The 20,345-nt window shown below is 37.1% G+C and overlaps 1 protein-coding gene across 14 annotated transcripts in view; it reads right to left on the reverse strand.

Moving 5' to 3' along the window:
- UBE2W (ubiquitin conjugating enzyme E2 W) overlaps positions 1 to 20,345 on the reverse strand; it is a 91,611-nt gene that overhangs the window by 5,083 nt on the left and 66,183 nt on the right. For all 14 annotated transcript variants that reach the window (XM_002759002.7, XM_002759003.7, XM_078352648.1 and 11 more), the window contains 2 exons: positions 16,529 to 16,684; positions 11,700 to 11,775 (listed from right to left, as the gene is read on the reverse strand). In XM_002759002.7, coding sequence (XP_002759048.1) covers positions 11,700 to 11,775; positions 16,529 to 16,684 — 232 coding nt within the window. The remainder of the gene's footprint in view (positions 1 to 11,699; positions 11,776 to 16,528; positions 16,685 to 20,345) is intronic.

The following is a 20,345-nucleotide window of genomic DNA, read 5'->3' on the forward strand; positions in this document are numbered from 1 at the left end:
GCCAAGAGTTGTGAAAGTAGTCAAGAAAAAAAATTCTGAAAATCCTAGCCAAAATATTTTACAAATTGTCTGATATGGTTTGGATAACTCCCCCTTCAAATCTCATGTTGAAATGTGTGATACCCCATGTTGGAGAAGGGCCTACTGGAAAGGTGTTTGGGTCACTGGGGCAGATCCCTCAGGAACGGTTTGGTGCCCTCCTTGCAGTCATGAGTTCACATGAGATCTGGTTGTTAAAGAGTCTGGGACCTCCTTCCTCTGTGTCTTGCTCCCTTCTCTTGCCATGTGACTTGCCTGCTCCCCCTTCACCTTCAGCCATTAGTAAAAGCGTCCTGAGGCCTCACCAGAAGCAGATGCTGGCACTATGCTTCTATACAGTCTGCCTAACTGTGAGCCAAATAAACTTTTCTTCTAAGTTAGTCTTAGGTATTTTAGAGCAACACAAAACAGATTAATACACTATCTCATGTTAGAATTGATATACTGCTAATTAAAAAATCAGTAAAATCTGACTTCTAAGCTCAGCAAACTCTAGAATATTCCATGATCCAGTAATTTCAAGGGGGAAACAGACTGGAGTTTAAAAATAATCATCCCTAATTCATTTGAGGCTTTTAAATAAGTAAGAATACTATCTTTAAGAAAGCAAGTAGATAGTTTACATTCTTCCTCTAGGTTCACTCAAAATTTTCTTGGCAATGCACAATGGCTCACGCCTACAATTCCAGCATTTTTGGAGGCGGAGGTAGATGGACTACTTGAGCCCAGGAGCTCAAGATCAGCCGAGGCAATATGGCAAAATCTTGCCTCTACAAAAAATACAAAAATTAGCCTGGTATGGTAGTGTGTGCCTGTAGTCTCAGCTACTTGGGAGGCTGAGGCAGGAGGATCACTTGAGTTTCAGTGGTTGAGGCTGCAGAGAGCTGTGATCCCTAGGCAACACTGTCTCAAAAAAAAGTGATGTTCCGGCCTGGCATGGTGGCTCATGCCTATAATCCCAGCACTTTGGAAGGCCGAGGCAGGTGGATCATAAGGTCAGGAGTTAAAGATGAGCCTGGCCAAGAAAGTGAAACCGCGTCTCTACTAAAAATACAAAAATTAGCCAGGCACAGTGGTACATGCCTGTAATCTCAGCTACTCAGGACGGTGAGGTAGGGAATTGCTTGAACCTGGGAGGTGGAGGTTGCAGTGGGCCAAGATCATGCCACTGCACACCAGCCTGGGCAACAAGAATGAAAATTTCATCTCAAAAGAAAAGAAAAGAAAAGAAAAAAAAAAGAATAGTATATTTAACCTCTTGGCTACAGTATCTGTGACAAGATAATGGCTTAAAGAAAAATCTAATATTAATCATTTATATCTTTCCTGGAACTACAGAAGCCTCTACTAAAATTACAGTTTCAAACATAACATGAACTATCATATTCAAAGTGGTAACACCCACCATAGCTAACTTCACTGGGCTTCTGGGAAATGTAAATGAGAGAGAACTGTATCAGAAGGAGGTCATTTAGTTTTCTCCTGAGAATAAAAACTATCAAACAGTTTCCAACTATCATGGAAACCCATCTCCTTGGATATCCCCAGGGACAAAGGACTAGGAAAAAAAAAAAGGAACACAGTAATATAGGTCAGTAGATATGAAGTAGATGCTACCCCCAAGAAAGAAAAGAGATTTATAGTTTTGCTCTCAACAATTTAGGGCATTAACATTTTCCTTTAATGAACCAATTCAAGAAATATTTCAAAGTAGACAGACAACAGACTTATTAACCAGCAGCAAACAGAAGGCACAAACAGAGTATAAGTCTAGAGTCAGGAATTTAGTAAATGGTTTTGTAACTCTAAAAGATAGTACAGATAAAGTTCACAACACAGGTAAATCTATGGACAGCAACTATATAGCAAGAAAAAAAGGAGTTTGATACTGCTAGTCTGAGAAAATTTTATGCTCCTGCCCTCTTGCAATCTTTGTATTTCTATAGAAATGTTCCAGCTGAACAGAATCAGAATGTAGTCCATGGTTTTTAAAAAATGATATTCCTCTACATCTCCCCCAAATTACGGAGTCATTTTGTTGGACACACTCTCTAAACATTATGCCAATTCATTTCCTATAAGCCTAGGTCTCTGAAGCCAGTCTTCAACAGCAGCCTTAAGTTACACATCCCTAATCTAGTATCTGACACTTTTTAAGCGTTAACATGACACCTAAACTGGAAAATTCCAGGCCTGACCTCGTGTGACAGGTCACAGTTAAAATGTTGTTTCATGCAAAAAATTACTTAAAATGCTGTATAGGTCCGGTGCAGTGGCTCATGTCTGCAATCCCAGCACTTTGGGAGGCTGAGGTGGGCAGATTGATTGAGTCCAGGAATTTGAGACCAATCTGGGCAACATGGTGAAATCCCATCTATATCCCTCCGAAAAGATAAAAAGATTAGCTGGAAATGGTGGTATATTGTCTGTAGTCCCAGTTACGAGACAATGAGGTGGGAGGATCACCTGAGCCCAGGAGGTTGAGGCGGCAGTGACTATGATCGCACCACTGCACTCCAGCCTGAGTGACAGACTGCGATTCTGTCTCAAAAAATAAATGAAGTTTTGTGTAAAATTACCCTCAGATCATGTCTTTAAGGTATATGGAAACATACATAAATTTCATGTTTAGATTTGGCTCCCATCCCCAAGATAGCCCATTATGCACATGCAAATATTCAAACAAAATAAAACAAAACAAACTGAAATCCAAAACACTTCTGGTTCTAACCACTTCAAATATTCAACCTATAGTTTAAAACCAACCATTCAATTTTCTAAAACTTTAAAAAGAAGAGTTCCAGCCACAGATCTGTTCTCCTCTCTGTGGGAAGCAAATCAGTTATGAATTTAAGTTGTATATGCCCGAGACTGACCTCAGAAAACAAATAGATCAATATAAATAATGGATTTTAGTTACTACCTCATTGAAATTATTTTTATGGTCTCACAAAGAGACATACTTTCTAACTTCCTCAAAAACAATGATTGTGTCTGTGTTATGATATAGAACTTTGAGGTCTCATTCATTTATTTGTGCATGGAACTGTATGCAGATCTGTTTTCTAAGGAAAATTCTAGCCCTGAATCATAAGAAAACTCTTCAGTCCATCTACATGCTGAGGTGAGCTGTCTACTTCGAATACCTATTTTGGTTAGGCTTCTTTATTTCTTGAACCCTATTCTACCTGCTCAATTGATTATTCAAAGCCTAAGAATCCCCTCCACTCCCCTACAGCCTTAACTGGTAATGAATATATTTGCATTTCAAAGCAGGTGTGACTTCAATTCATTAATGAATAGAAATGATAAAAGAATTCTGGAAAACAAGTTGATAGTCAACTTCAAGTAACAAAGAAATGTGCAGTCACTATCAAGACAACTTTTTATTTAATGTATCCAAAGACCTCTAAACACAATTGGGGTGATTTTTACACTGTAACAAATCACTGTGTGCTAAGTAAGAACCTCAAAAATAAATAAATAAATATAAGGTATGATGCATATAAAGACAGTAACAGTGGGGTAAACAGTGACTGGCCTAATTCTTAAGGGATTCTAACTAATAATCTAGAAAACCATAAATTTAAGCTGAGAAAGGTCGTCTCTTCCAAGAACTTTAGCCCTGGTATCTGGTAGCTCAGCTTTAGCATGTCAGTAGAGTCCTCCTCTTACAAAACCAGGAAATGAAGTGAATTTCAGATTTGTTGTTTTTCATTAGCTGTGCTTCCATCCTGCATCCAGCATCCAGGAAGTCCCCTTTGGAGTATATATATAGTCACTAATCTAAGCCAAAACCTCTCTTGCCTCTTGCTTAGATCTGACAAACACTGACTCACCTTGACGGAAGTATGTTGGGAAACACCACACAGAAGACTGTGGACCTTGAGACCTGAGGCATACCATTCCACTAAGTTTCTAGAAATTGAAATGCTAAGTGTTTCAGTGAGTTTATCCAATTCTTAGTAAGCCTTTGTTCAGTCTCTGATCTTTCTGCCTGGAAGGTCACATAAGGAAACTGGCCTGTTCTGTAATCCTTTGAAAATTAGGTGATGCTAAGAAACATCAAGAGTCCGTATTTCTTGGTAACTTGGTGTTATACTGGAACTAAAGCAGGTAAACAGACAAAGGTATGCTGACTTGTGGAAAGTTCTAAAAAACAAAATTAATGTGTTAGGCTTTTTATAAGAGTATGATTATCTTTGATAAGATTATCCAAATTTATCTATAATGCCAGGAAAAGCTATTACTCACATTGCCTGTGACTGCTATTCTGATATATAAAAAGAAGACAATATGTGCTACACAGCTGAAATGCATTAGCTTTTTAAAAGTAAAGGAAAAGTTCAAAGAAGATTCTCTGCAGCCATCCTAGTGGGATGATAGAAAAACTGCTTTACCATCTCGATGTATAACAAATATTACCATTCTTTGACTGCCTACAAAAGTCACTTTCAAAACAAAGTTCTCCCTTAAAGGGAGAATGGTGGAGGAGAATGACTCAAACATTCAGTGTTCAGGGAAGAGGAGAAAACATATGTTAAGAGATAAGACCCATAATCCTAGCACTTTGGGAGGCCGAGGTGGGAAGATCACGAAGTCAAGAGTTTGAGACCATCCTGGCCAACATGGTGAAACACCATCTCTACTAAAAATACAAAAAAAAATAGCTGGGCGTGTGCCTGTGGTCCCAACTACCTGGGAGGCTGGGGCAGGAGAACTGCTTGAACCCGGGAGGCGGAGGTTGCAGTGAGCCAAGATTGCGCCACTGCATTCCAGCCTGGCAACAGAGCCAGACTGTCTCTCAAAAAAAAAAAAAAAAAAAAAAAGGAGTTAAGAATGGTCATTCCAAGTCAATGAACCAAAGATTTTTAAAGAGAATTATCTTTAAATGAAAAAAAAAAATGTACCCAGGATTGGGGGACTGGACTAGAACAGTCATAATTTAGGTGAATAAGAATCCAGTGCCTTTTTAAAAACAGCTTCTTTGCACTGGTGGGGAGAGGTGAATGAAGAAGGTAACTTTAGTGAGTTTATAGGAAAAACAAATTACTGTATGAACTTCAGACTATTTTATATTATGTAAAAGGTTAATTTGGTTTGAAAGCCTTTGTTTTGTTTTTGGTACTTCTCAGCTTACTTGAAAATTATGTCTCCAAACTACTAAAAAGAATTTTCTACTTCTGTCATGAAAGTGTGGATTTCTCAGTAACGTAAAAACTGTTAACTCTGAAAAATAACTTCTATTATAAATTGTAATTTAAAGAACTAATCCTTGTATTTCTGGTTTTATCTTTCCCCATTTCTTTTTCTTTTTTTTTTTTTTTAGAGAAGGAAAGAAAAAAAAATAAAGTAAGTAAAGGAGAGGAAGAAAGAGGGAGAGTAAATGGAAATATTGCTTTATTTTGAAAAAAATTGGGTATTAATAATGGCCAATCAATGTTTCATTTAAACTAATGGGTGGGTGTGATGTGGTATTGACAAGAATGTATATTTTGTGTATTTGAAGTGGAGAGCTCTATAAATATTTATTAAGTTTACTTGTTCTGGATCTGAGTTCGAGTCCTTGATATCCTTATTAATTTTCTGTCTCATTGAATCTAAGTCTCCTATCTGGGTGTTAGGATCGTTAGCTCTTGTTGCATTGATCCTTTTACCACTATATCTTTGTTGCTTTAAAATCTATTTTATCCGATACAAGAATTGCAGCTCCTGCTTTTTATTTATTTATTATTTATTTCTGCTCTCCATTTGATTGGTAAATCTTTCTCCATCCCTTTGTTTTGAGTCTTTGTGTATCCTTGCATGTGAAACAGGTCTGGATGTAACATGCCGTTGGGTTTTGGCTGTGTCTTTTGATTGGGAATTCAGTCAATTGAAATTTAGGGTTACTGCCATTTGATGTTGACTGGCTGTTTTATCCATTCGTTGGTGTAAATTCTTCTTTATGTTGGTGCTCTTTACTTTTTGGTGTATTTTTAGAAAGGCTAATATTGGTTGTTTCTTTCTGTGTGTAATGCTTCTTTCAGAAGCTCTTGTAAAGCAGGCCTGGTGGTGGTAAAATCTCTGAGTTCTTGCTTGTTCATAAAAGATTTTATTTTTCCTTCAGTTGTGAAGCTTAGTTTGGCTGGATATGAAATTCTGGGCTGAAGGTTCTGTTCTTTGAGGATGTTGAATATTGGCCCCCACTCTCTTCTGGCCTGTAGAGTTTCTGCTGAGATCTGCTGTAAGTCTGATAGGCTTGCCTTTGTGGGTAATCTGACCTTTCTCTCTGGCTGCCCTTAGTATCCTCTCCTTCGTTTCAACCCTGGTGAATCTAACGATTATGTGCCTTGGGGTTGCTCTTCTTGAGGAATATCTTTGTGGTGTTCTCTGTATTACCTGGGGTTGAATGTTGACCTGCTTTGCTAGTTTAGGAAAATTTTCCTGAATAATATCCTGAAGGGTATTTTCCAGCTTGGACTCATTCCCTCCGTCGCATTCAGGTACACCTAACAAATGTAAATTTGGTCTTTTCACATAGTCCCACATTTCTTGGAGACTTTGCTCATTCCTTTTTATCCTTTTTTCTCTAATCTTTTCTTCATGTTTTATTTCATTAAGTTGGACTTTGACCTCTGATATCCCTTCTTCTGCTTGAACAATTCGAGTGTTTAAACCTGTGCATACTTCTCGGAGTTCCTGTATTGTATTCTTCAGTTCCATTAATTCACTCATACTCCTCTCTAAGTTGTCTATTCTCAATAGGATTTCATCAAACCTTTTTTCAAAGTTCCTAGTTTCTTTACGTTGGGCTACAACATGTTCTTTTAACTCACCGAAGTTTGTTATTATCCATTCCTTGAAGAGTGGTTCTGTCATCAGGAGGCGCTCGTTCTCCATCAAGCCTTGTTCCATTGTTGATGTGGAACTGTGATCATCTTTAGAGGGAGAGGCGTTCTGACTTTGAGTATTCTTAGCTTTTTTACGCTGGTTTCTTCCCATCATTGTAAATTTATCCTCCTGTCGTCTTTGAAATTACCAACTTTCAGATTAGGTCTCTTGAGTGGACGTACAGGTTGTTAGTTCCCAGGGCCAGAGCAGCGGCGTTAAAACTGATGGTGCTTTTCTGCCCAGGATTCTCCTGTCGGGCTTCCTTCTTGTTTCCGTAGTAGGCGACTCTGCCTTCCTGGGGCTCCAAACCTCGGTCAGAAGGGGAACCGATCCCGTTTACTCTGCGCCGAGCACTGCCGCGTGGAGGTGCCGGTGGAACCGCTGCCCCGACCACGAGAGTCACGCTGGCGACTCGTGTGTTTCCACCACTGGGGGATCTTCTGCTCCGTGAGCGACCAGACTTTGTCTGAAAGTGTGGTGTCCTCTAGTTCTCCGCGCCTTCCCTGAGAGTTGCAATCCCGGGATGTTAGCGATCGGCCATGTTGGACCGTTCTCCTCTTTCCCCATTTCTTAGTCAAAAGCAGTATGAAGAAACTGTGAAGATTTTTTTTTTGAGACAGAGTCTCAAGCTTTCGCCTAGGCTGGAGTGAAGTGGCATGATCTTGGCTCAGCTCACTACAACCTCTGCTGCCCAGTGGGTTCAAGCAATTCTCCTACCTTGGCCCCCGGAATAGCTGAGATTATAGGTGCCTGCCACCAAGCCCAGCTTATTTCTGTATTTTTAGTAGAGATAGGGTTTTGCCATGTTGGCCAGGCTGATTTCAAACTCCTTACCTCAGGTGATCTGCCTGCCTCGGCCTCCCAAAGCACTAGGATTACAGGCATGAGCCACTGTGTCTGGCCACAACTCAAAAGTATTCTTAGATAAAAGACTTCTTATAAATCCTTTCCATATAAGCCAGCATTAGAGGGACTAGAAAACCAATTATCTTTTGGAACTTTCTCTACTAAGTAGTAGTAAATAAAGGAAAAATAGGAATATCCCCTAACAATGTGGTGAGAAAGTAGGAGAGAGGGGTATATTTTTAAAAATATATACATCATAAAAATAAAACAATGTCTTCTCAAGTTGCATGAAAAATCTCAAGGTGGTTTAAAAACACTTGTGGAAAAGAATTTTTCTATTACTAGTAAGACTGAATCTGAATCAGAATTACTAGTCTTAACTTTGACACTAAAAAATAATTATGTTTGGCTGGCCAGGCGCAGTGGCTCCCACCTGTAACCCCAGTACTTTGGGAGGCCGAGGCGGGCAGATCACCAGAGGTTGGGAGATCGAGACCAGCCTAACCAACATGGAGAAACGCCATCTCTACTAAATACAAAAAATTAGCTGGGCGTGGTGGCGCATGCCTGTAATCCCAGCTACTTGGGAGGCTGAGGCAGGATAATCGCTTGAACCCAGGAGGCGGAGGCTGCGGTGAGTAGAGATCGCACCATTGCACTCCAGCTGGGGCAACAAGAATGAAACTCCATCTCAGAAAAAAAATAAAAAGTATGTTTGTCAAGATTCCTAATTGGCTAATCTTAATTTTTGATGAATGTGGTAACTTACTACAGTAGGATAAAGGGGTCTCTGACACTCAGGATTTTGTTTGTTTGTTTGTTTTCTAAAGCTTTTTTGTGGAGGCATGGAGTGAAGAGGCTTAGTGTTTGGTCCTAAAACGCAAGAGAAGGTAAAAAGAATGAGAAGCCAGCAATGTAAACTGAAGTAAAAGGCCATTTAATTAAAGTTGGGTTTTATTAACAATTTGAAGGGAACTTCAGTGTCCAGTAAGAAGCCTGTTTATTAATGAGTCTACTTGGAAACTTTGTCAAAATAATAGTTCTCACATGACTAGCTACATCAGAATTATCTGGGGTATCTTAAAAATGAAAGCAAAACCAGCATTCCAGGCACCTTAACAAAGTTTATTAGGTTCCTCAAAGGAGGGAGTACTTAACAAGACTTTGGTGAAAGAGCTCCTAAGAAGAGAGTTGTGTGTGTGGCAGAATTAATTCCAGGCAAACAGCACATGTAGAGGTAACAGATGGCAGACTAAGAAACTGAGTATATAATAAAGTGCTACACTGAATATTTCACAAATAAAACTTTTCTTTTAGGACAGATTCTCTGAAGTTTAATAACTGAAACAAAAGGTTTGCTCTTGAACTTTAAGCTTGCTAAATATTGCTAAACTGCTTCCTTGAAGGTTATATGAACTTGCTACATATCAGCAGTAAGTATGAAAACACTATTATTCTGCTCTTTACTTTCCTTCAGTATAGCACTTGTTTTATAAAACTCTGCAGATTCAGAAAATGAGTTTCAAAATCTTAAATTGGTAATTATTTTACTAAGCTGCACTTTTTTGCCTATGTTGTCATTTATCCATAAGTAACTTTCATAAAGTCTTTATTTTTAATAAGCTATAAACACTTCATAATTTTTTTCAAACTTTATGATAGTGGTTTAAAGTTATAAAAGTTGTAAATTTTCATATAACTGAAGATTTAATTTCTTTGTGATTCCTTTTATATTCAAAAATTCTTCCTTCCTCCAGAGAGCTGATACTCAACATTGAAAAAAACATTTTTTTGTTGTATTTTAAAAATACTTAGGCCAGGTGCAGTGGTTCACACCTGTAATCACAGTGCTTTGAGAGGCCAAGGTGAATGGATTGCCCTGAGGTCAGAAGTTCAAGACCAGCCTGGCCAACATGGCAAAACCCCTGTCTCTACTAAAAATACAAAAATTCCGGGTATGGTGGTGTGCCTGTAATCTCAGCTACTAGGGAGGCTGAGTCAGGAGAACTGCTTGAACCCAGGAGGTGGAGGATGCGGTGAATCAAGACTGCACCACTGCACTCCAACCTGGGCAACAGAGTGAGACTCCATCTCAAAAAATAAATAAAAAATAAATACAAATACTGAATCTACAGGAAATATTTTATGCAGTGAAAATATTACTTTTCCCAAAGGATTACCACTTTTCCAAGATGATTACTTACTAAATAATCCTTCCCCTTCTCACTTATTTGTAACGCCTTATTTATCATATATTCAAATGTTATATACTACAGGGTCTAAATAAGAGGAATTGTATTTCAGTGATCTATTCTTCCATTAATATGTTTTAGTATCCTGTCTGATAGATTAATTCTCCTCCATTACTTTTATGTTTCAAAATTGAAACTCTGCTCTTCTTGTCTACTATTTCTCCCCAACCTTTTCAAACATCTATCTCCCTCCCCACCCTGCAATCATTCACTGGATTTTTAATGAACTCCATTGAACCTGTAAAATATACGTATTTTTATATGACAGCTCTTAAAGTTTTGTCATCTTCTTCTAAGTCATATGTGTTTCTCACTGATAGTACCCTAATTTTTCACATTCCTGTCTCTCAGGAACAGCATTTTTCTTTGTGTTTTCTAATTTGTAACTTCTGGCATAGTTCTATTGCACTGACTCTGGTTAGCTACACCAGTTCAACACCTGAGTAACTCTTAAGTTTTTAATTTACTCAACTTAGGTGAGGATACAGAAGGTTTCACATTGGATAGAAGAAGATAAGTGGGGAAGGTCATAGTTGAATTCGTTTTTGCTAGTTATAATTTCTTAACAGGTTAACATTAAGGAAAAAAAAAAACCTGCTTCAAAAAGTACACTGAAGAACATACACTTTTTGTTTTTAATTTCAAATACCTCTTCGGGGAAGCACTAAGGTTAGTTTAGAAATGCCAGCAGCTCTGAATTATAAAGCTATCATTAGCATCCCAACAAGTACAATAGAAACTTAAAATTACTGAGAGTACTTTATTAATAAAACTACAATCAGCAGAACCTCACATTTTGTTAGAGATAATGATTAGAACTCCCCTCCCTATATCAGATCTTCTAATTAATTTTTATATAGGCCTCTTATTTATATTAGCCACATCAAGCCTAACAGTCTACTCTATTCTATGATCAGGATGAGCATCTAAATCAAAATATGAACTAACTGGTACTTTACGAATTAGAGCCCAGACAACTGGAATACAGAGCTTTCTTTAATTTAAGGAGGTACCTCTAACTTACTGTTATTCTCCCTCTCCCCAGCCATGAATAGTACCAGAACTAAATGAATACACAAGGCATCAAAACTTCTATTTCAAACAACAGGTTTCACAGTAACTAGTTCACCCAGGCTGGAGTAGAGTGGCACAATCTCGGCTCGCTGCAACCTTTGCCTCCAGGGCTCAAGAGATTCTCATACCTCAGTCTCCGGAATAGCTGGAATTACAGGTGCATGGCACCATATCCAGCTAATTTTTGTATTGTTAGTAGACGGAGTTTTACCATCTTGACTAGGCTAGTCTTGAACTCCTAACCTCAAGTGATCTGCTTGCCTCAGTCTCCCAAAGTGGTGGGATTAGAGATGTAAGCCACCATGCCTGGGCTCCCAGTAACTAGTTCTAATTTGATCTAAAGATTACTAAACACTTATTTGTTGTAATAAATGGTAGAGTCTCAGAATATCAAAGTAATTTTACATTTTACTTTTATGATGGTTATGATTCTGTTTGCCCCATTAAAATTCTAGTGTAATTCATCCATTAAATATATCAGAATATTTTAAATAATTTTTTTCATATTACGTAAATGTAACACCAATTATATCTTCCCTTCTTTTCCCCAAGTCTTAGCAAACATAATCTTCAAATCAAAATGCTAAAAAGTTATTACAAATTCAAACTGCTTACCATGATACCACCATTTTGTTTTCTTTGGATTCTTGTTACATGTTCGCACATAAAAAGAATTATCTGGTGGTCGTCTCTGAAACAAAAAAGAATTTGTTAGACAAAGTCAAAAAACAGTAAAACTAAGAGGGAGGCAGTTTTAATAAAAGCTTAAGCAAAATTAACCTAAAATGCATGAAACAATATAAACATGGAAAGCATATGTAAAAGAATAAAAACTAAAAATGTATTCCAGGAAATGTAGATGCTTAACAACTAAATTAAAAAAAAAAAAAATAAGGGTGTTTGTGTGTCACCTGTGTTAGGTTCCAATGTTATCAGGAGAGAATGACTATTACACCAGAAGGGGAAACATTAAGTTGCAAAGAATTTTGGTCTGATGTATCTTGTTAGTTCCCTGGAAATAATTTAATAAATACCTTTGTGAGCTCATTAAAAGTCAGGTGAGGTGGCTCAGTCTGTAATCCTAGCACTTTAGTACGTCAAGGTGGGAGGATCACTTGAGCCCAGGAGTTCAAGACCAGCCTGGGCAACATAGTGAGACCTCATCTCTATTAAAAAACAAAACTGGGCAGCTACAGTGGCTAACGCCTGTAATCCCAGTACTTTGGGAGGCTGAGGTAGGTGAATCACCTGAGGTCAGGAGTTAGAGACCAGCCTGGCCAACATGGTGAAACCCAGTCTCCACTAAAAATACAAAAAACATAGCTGGGCATGGTGGCGGGCACCTGTAATCCCGCTACCTGGGAGGCTGAGGCAGAATTGCTTGAACCCAGGAGGCAGAAGTTGGAGTGAGCCCAGATCATGCCACTGTACTCCAGCCTATGTGACAGAGTGAGACTCTGTCTCATAAATAAACAAACAAAACAAAAAACCAGAAAAAGCCTACTAGATTTGTCTAGAGAAGTCAAGCAATGTACAAACCTCCACAAAGAACTATTTTTTTTTTTTTTTTTGAGACGGAGTTTCGCTCTTGTTACCCAAGCTGGAGTGCAATGGCACGATCTCGGCTCACCGCAACCTCCGCCTCCTGGGTTCAGGCACTTCTCCTACTTCAGCCTCCTGTGTAGCTGAAATTACAGGCATGTGCCCACCTAATTTTTTTTTTTTTGTATTTTTAGTAGAGACGGGGTTTCACCATGTTGACCAGGATGGTCTCAATCTCTTGACCTTGTGATCCACCCGCCTCGGCCTCCCAAAGTGCTGGCTTGAGCCACCGCGCCCGGCCAAAGAACTATTTTTTTACTATAATAGAATAACATCAAAGATAGACCAGAAGATTCAGTTTCTAAACAATACTCGAGAAAAAAAGGGAAAAAATATATATTGGCATTTCTACTATAATTGGCCTCTCTGCTGTACTTTACGCCCTGACTAGAACAATATGAGAAATATATGGCAGTTCTGCAAGGGAGCTACATCAGATAAAGTGATGCCAACAACACTGAAGATATATTATGGAAGAGATTTTTCCTGAAATCTATTGGATACTAACCAGACAAAATAAAATGTCACTCTCTACATAGAATTAGAAATGTCAAATTTGTATCAGAGCTATATTAAAGTTTATAGATATGACAGCTATCCTTATCCTTTAGTGTCCTTTATGCCTACTTTCAGAATCATCCTGATAACTTTTTTTCCTATCCTTAAATATTTTATAGTGTATACATAGAATTTATTTCAGACATAAATCTGCTTAGCTAAACTAATGAAAATAAAGATTAGGGGAATCATTTCCTCTGAGGCTAATGAAAATAAATGTGTTTGGTATGATATCATTTAAGGAAAGTCTAACCAGAAAGCAATGGTGAGTAGGACTCTGTGATAGCAGGACGGAAAACAGCAAGTCAATTTGACACTTCTAAAATTCATATATATACATAACTTTCATCCTAGTTGAACCTCATAATGCCCTGTGTGTTAATATTAATTTAACAACAATAAAAAAATGTTACAGCACAAGACATGAAAGTATCCCAAGTTAATCTGGGGATACAATTAGAGAAAATTCCTAAAAAATTAATATTATGAAATTAGATACTTCAAGGAAGGGATGATTCTACAAAGTCAAATCTATGTTCATACGGAATTGGTACTACTACAGCAAATAATTTCACAAATTCATTTTATGTATATATTGATTAGAACCCAAGAATCATCAGAAAAGTCTTCAAAAAATATTTAGAAAAAAATACCCATTCTCATTTGCTTAAATCACCAATCTCCCTCTTAAGTGATCAGGGAGATATTGTTCTTAGAAAAGAAACTAAACAAAAGAAAGCTTATGAAATTGTTTTAGGAATGGGATACAAACTGCAAAGTGTGAACGATGTAAGTGTATTATAAAGGCATGTGAGTAAAGTGGCATTTACTGAAAGGCCCATGATCAAAATATCAGAAATTATCTTTAATCCACTGTAATCTAATGACATACTGAATTTAAATACCTTCAGCTCATGGAACCACTCCTGACTGTGTAAAAGGAAACTGGAATAAAAGAATTATGACTAGAGTCTCAAACACCTAAAGTAAAATATTTTAATAGTAATAGAATTAACTATCAAAGTAAAGCCCATAGAACCATGTCTACTACAGAATAAACTTTACCCATTTTAACAGTAAAACATGTAAGTGGGTATTTAAAATACTGTTTTGTTTTGTTTGAGGCAGAGTCTTGCTCTATTGCCACAGGCTGAAGTGCAGTGGTGCGATCTCAGCTTACTGCAACCCTGACCTCCTGGGTTTAAGCAATTCTCGTGCATCAGCCACCCAAGTAGCTGGGTCTACAGGCATGCACCACCACACCCAGCTAATTTTTCTATTCTTAGTTGATGGCGTTTAGCCATTTTGCCTAGGCTGGTCTCGAACTCCTGGCCTCAAGTGATCCACTGCACCTTGCCTAAAAGACTTTTTAAGGTTTCTTTGGAGCTGGATCCTCTCAATGCCAAAGAAAATTTCCTTTTCATCTTTGTAACTTATCACTTAGCACAGTAAAAGTAGCACATACTAGTAAATTTTTTGAATTTTATCATATTTGATGGAAATCCTGACTTCCAGATCATCTTGTTAAACATATTATACAATGGTAACAGTAAAAATACAGTTTATTAGTGCTTTAAATGGAATGATTAGTCTTATATTAAGTATGCAAGAAACACTATTAGCAGACAATTAGAATGTAAGGGGAACCGTGAAGGTTAAATGATGATGAAGAAAACATACAGAATATAGTCATTCTCTAGTTTTTAATAATAATACATTTAAATGTAAACAAAATCTAATAATCATGAGGCACATGCAAGACTATATACAGATATCGCTGATGTTCACCTCTTCATAACTTTCTTATTAAATCCTGTTGTTACCATCTTACCTTTCTATAGACTTAAAGCATAACAGGAACATAGAAGGCCTTATACCCACAAACTGCTTTGCCCTACACATAAAAGTTTAACACTTGTATGTGCTGGGGTGGGTGAGAGGAGAAAATATAAAAGCAATAAGCAACAAATGAGTAAAAACAAAACAAAAGCAATTTAACCCATTATTTCATATGCTGTGGCTTAGAGTGCTTCCGGTTCTAAATAACCTATCATTTTAAAATGAACTATTATCTTAAACGTTCTCCAAATACTAATTTAATAAAAATGGCAATCAGTTCAATTTGGAGAACAGAGAAGAAAACTGCAAAACACAAATAGCTCCCTAACTACGAGGGCAAATTTGTTTTTCCTTTAAACAGAATGCAAAAGGAAACCCTCATGGGGATTTAAGAGGGATTTTAAAATGTAGAAATACATGAATATTATGCTATACTAACCCTCAAGCAGGAATAAGAGGATCAGAAATGCACAGAGGATTCAGACACCTTTAAAGGGTATAAGGGTATCCTAAATTTATGTATGTATTTTAAATTTACTGTATTATTTTTGAGATGGAGTCTCACTCTGTCACCCAGGCTGGAGTGCAGTAGCACGATCTTGGCTCACTGAAACCTCTGCCTCCTGGGTTCAAGCGATTCTCCTACCACAAGTCTCTCACACAGCTGGGATTAGAAATGCACACCATCACATCCAGCTAATTTTTGTATTTTTAGTAGAGACGGGTTTCACCATGTTGGCCAGGCTGGCCTCTAACTCCTGACCTCAGGTGATCTGCCTGCTTCGGCCTCCCAGCAAAGTGCTGGGATTACAGGCATGAGCCACGGAAGCCAGCCTACATTTTAAATTTAGTAAGTGATTTTTTCTTTCTGTTTCTCACCCCCCCCACCGCCACTTCCATTAGACAGACACAGAATCTGTGGATTAATAAAGGAGAACAGGAAGAAACATCCTGAAAATTCTACTGGTAAATTGGTCTTCCTCCTTCAACCTAATTATTAGGATAGGAAAGCTCTGGTTCCTGAAAAATTCCCTGAAACATGCTGGTAGGGTGGGAGCTGGCGGAGGGGAGAAGGAAGCTATGATGCATATTTCTGAGGCTTTCCACTGTGAAATCCACAAAAAGAATTTCTTGTACACTTTTACCCTGTGCATGCTTTTGGGAATAAAATCAGATTATTTAAGAACATGTGCACACATTTCCTGTTTAAAAAAATATGAAACAGTAAGTCTGGCTTCTACCCCATTCAACATTTAAAACTTCTATTTGGAATGAAAGGTATCAAAATAATTTTCCAATTTATTATTAAACGTGAAATTCCCTATAGTTTTAAAATAAAAAAGTATAAGTCCTTTCTCCAAATAAAAATAATTACATATTAAAATTGTTTATCTACCTAAAGTGAGAGAAGAGATATTTTCTGGAATAATTCTGAAAAGTCCTACCTTTTCTTTGCAGCTGGAAAGCATGCTAATAATGCTAAGACAAACTGATTGGACTGAGAGCGCTGGGGACCAGTCTTCTGTTAGAATGGATAAACAGATATGACCATTGCTATAAACATGAGGATGAACAGGAATATTTTCACCAGTAAACATGACCTAAGAGAGAATAAAATTCCATTAAAACTCAAATATTCTCTATAACCAAAAACTAGTCTCCACATATAACAAGTATTGACTGTACAAAAACAAAATAAAAACAAACCAAAATCAGTGCCAGGAACATGATAAACAACTGCTTATTTGTTTACTCTCATTAACTCAGTAAGTACTGGTTTCACTGAATGAATAACCATGTAGTAGGGAAAAAAAATCCAAATTATTTTTTATTTTGGTTATTTTTGATAAATTCTCCTTAAAAATTCTAAACTACTACATATTTTTTCACTGTAAGAATGATATTTTCAAATTCTATTCATTGCTCTCTGCATATAAAAATCAAGTATGTTAAAATTCCAAACGAAAATATTCAATTTTGGGAAAATATGAATGACAGGTGGTAGGAACACTCCTACTACTATTACCTGTAACAATGTTAGCGCTAATATGCATGTACAAAGGGAAATGATTGCTATATATTCCACCTCCTCTAAACTCACACATCCATTATGACAGGCACAAGTTACTAGCTGTTAATCAGTATATAACTATGTGCCTAGACAAAAAATACAAAAGCTGACCAAATCTCCCAACTACTTGCTGTTCTACTCTCCTTTTGCTTTCACTCAATTCTTGTACACTGTTTGTCCTTTCTCTACCTTGCCTCAGCAATGTTTTGAATGGTAATACATCCATTATTTTCTTCCTTTGCCCTAATAATTCAATAAATATCCTATAATATTTTTTCTTAAACTTGTTTACCTACACAAATAGGCAGGAGAATAAATTCATATATCCTGAGGAATCTGTAAGCATAGTCCAAAGTTGTTCGAAGAAAGCAGATGTCTTATGTTTATACTGTGAACTATATATCTTCTGCAGGTTAGCAGTAATTCCTAACTCCTGATCTCGCCATTAAAAAAAAAAAAAAAAAACATAGCTGAGGATCTGGCTAAAAATACAAATTTGAGGCTGGGTGCGATGGCTCATGCCTGTAATCCCAACACTTTGGGAGGCTAAGGGGGGTGGTGAATCACCTGAGGTCAGGAGTTCGAGACCAGTCTGGCCAACATGGTGAAACCCTGCCCTCTAATAAAAATACAAAAATTAGCTAGGTGTGGTGGCAGGCACCCGTAATCTCAGCTACTAGGGAGGCTGAGGCAAGAGAATTTCTGGAACCCAGGAGGTAGAGGGTGAGCTGAGATCATGCCACTGAACTCCAGCTTGGGCAACAATAATGAGACAAATTCAAGTGTCCTACTTTCACAGATTCTGATTTAGTAGATATGATATTTTTATAAAGCTCATCAGATATAAACCAACAATTCCTAAATCAGATTTACAGCATCTCTCTCAGCCCTGCAACCTGCCTCATAACCAACTACAGCAGAGTATTAGTAAGGAGAAATCTTACCTTAAATTATAGCAGAAACTGACAAAAGATATACGAGTATTGCTTTAGACATACCCTTTTCTCTTTAAAGAGCAGAAAAAAGAACCAGTCAGGTAAGTATAAATAGAGTAAAGTATGCTGTAGTTTAATATGGAATATGTTATAGGAAATTACCATAAGCTAAGGTTTTATAGATATTCTAAGTATCTAGCTATGAATCTGATTTTGTCACAATTTTACAAAGACTTACATGTTAACAAAACAGTCTTTCATATGAGTAGGAGTCTTCTAATTCAAATATATTAACTAACATTGGGACACAGTTCCTTGGCTGAGGCTAAATAAGAGAGCAAAAGGCATTTTTTCCCCCAAAGGAATGATTTTCCATACTTGCACATTTTTTTTTTTTTAATTTAAATTATGGACATCAACCCTCTATTCCCACTTAAAAAAAAAAAAAAAGTTAAAAAGCAAAAGTAAAGTCTCAAAATAATAGAAATCAAGTCGCTCATCCTACCTAATTACACAAGGCCCCTGAAAGGACTTTGACTTTGTAATGGCTATGCTCTAAGCATGCCATTTATCCCAATTATATTCTCTCAGTGCTAGTGCCCTCTTCATTACTTTTTGCTAAAAAAAAGTATCGCTTTGTAAAAGAAAACATGCTTAAATGGTTTTATAGTTCTACACTTTCAGTCTGTCCACAATATTTAATAAAATTTTATTTTTAATAAATATGAGCTATTGTTTTTACATCATATGCATCTAATATTACCATGTGTTACAGATGTGGAAAATGGGAGTTTACAAATCTTACAGACTGTGTATCTGCATTGGGATATTCATTTTGCCATAAAAAGCCATTTGACCAGTAGGATATTTTCATTAAAACACAAGCAATACCCAGGAGTTCATTATCTGGCCACAATTGTTTTTTAAAAGAGATTTTTTTCCCCAGTAAGGTCTGTCTCAAGAAGTCAAGAACAATAGTGATCTGAAAGTACAAAAAAAAAAAAAACCAAACAAAAAAAACTGCCAAATTATCTTCTTTGGCAAAACTGAATCACCAACCTTTTAAGAAAAAAGTAACGCTAAGGTTACCACATGTTTCCACCAGCCAATTCAGAGCACAAAGAAGCAGTATTTATCCTAAAGAGAAATGATTATAAACTAAATCACTTGGCCTGAGAGCCAGAGGTAGGCATGAACCAAAAACAACTCAGGAGAAAGGAGAAAGAAGAGTGATGAGCAGCAGTAGAAAACACCTACAGCAGAAGCAGTAGACACTCTAAGCAAAAAAGAGAGCCAGAAACAAGAGGACAGAAACAACTCTGAAGTAAAACGGGACTAAGATAAAAATAATTCAGATCAGATCTCAATAACCTTTAAATAAAACAGCAGGGGCTTTTTAACATTCTGCATGCAGGGCAAATTCATGAAACTTTTAGCAACTTGAAAATTTTAGCAACCAAAACAAGGGAAATTAATTATTTGCATATATTATAATAGGTAACCCCGAGGGCCTAACTGGCCAGATACAGAATTTTAGAAGTTTATCTAAACATGTAAAGGGTGAATTTACATGCCACAGGTGAATTTCTGGAAGGAAAAAAAAAAAAGGAAAAATTTTTTCAATAGTTCATTCATATAAAAGGCAAATAAGCACAGATTCCACAAATAGTATTTTTTCTTTTCGAGACAGAGTTTCACCCTTGCTGCCCAGGCTACAGTACAATGGCACGATCTTGGCTCACTACAACCTTGTCCTCCCCCGTTCAAACAATTCTGCCTTAGCCTCCCAAGTAGCTGAGATTACAGGTATGCACCACCACACCCAGCTAATTTATTACAATGACTTAACAAAAATCAGTAATTGAAAGTAGACTTGTAATTGTACACTTCTATATGTTTATACACTTTACCAGAAACCTCTGCATTATTGCTAAGAACAAAATAAAGGATGGATATTAGGTAACTTTCTAATATGAAATTCAAGAATTTCCAAACATCAAACCCAGTACTGAGATCTTACCACAAAATACTGTTCAGACTACTGGTGCAGAAGTAGTTCAAAAGTCAATCACCTAACATGGTGTCAAGCTAGGTCAAAACACAGTATAAGCTGGGCGTGGTGGCTCATGCCTATAATCCAAGCACTTTGGAGGCCAAGGTGGGCAGATCACCTGAGGTCGGGAGTTCAAGACCAGCCTAACATGGTGAAACCCAATTTAAAAAAAAAAAAAAAAAAGGAAAACACAGTATATACAA

Source organism: Callithrix jacchus, chromosome 16 (genome assembly GCF_049354715.1).
Source record: "Callithrix jacchus isolate 240 chromosome 16, calJac240_pri, whole genome shotgun sequence".
NCBI classification, from domain to species: Eukaryota; Metazoa; Chordata; class Mammalia; order Primates; family Cebidae; genus Callithrix; species Callithrix jacchus.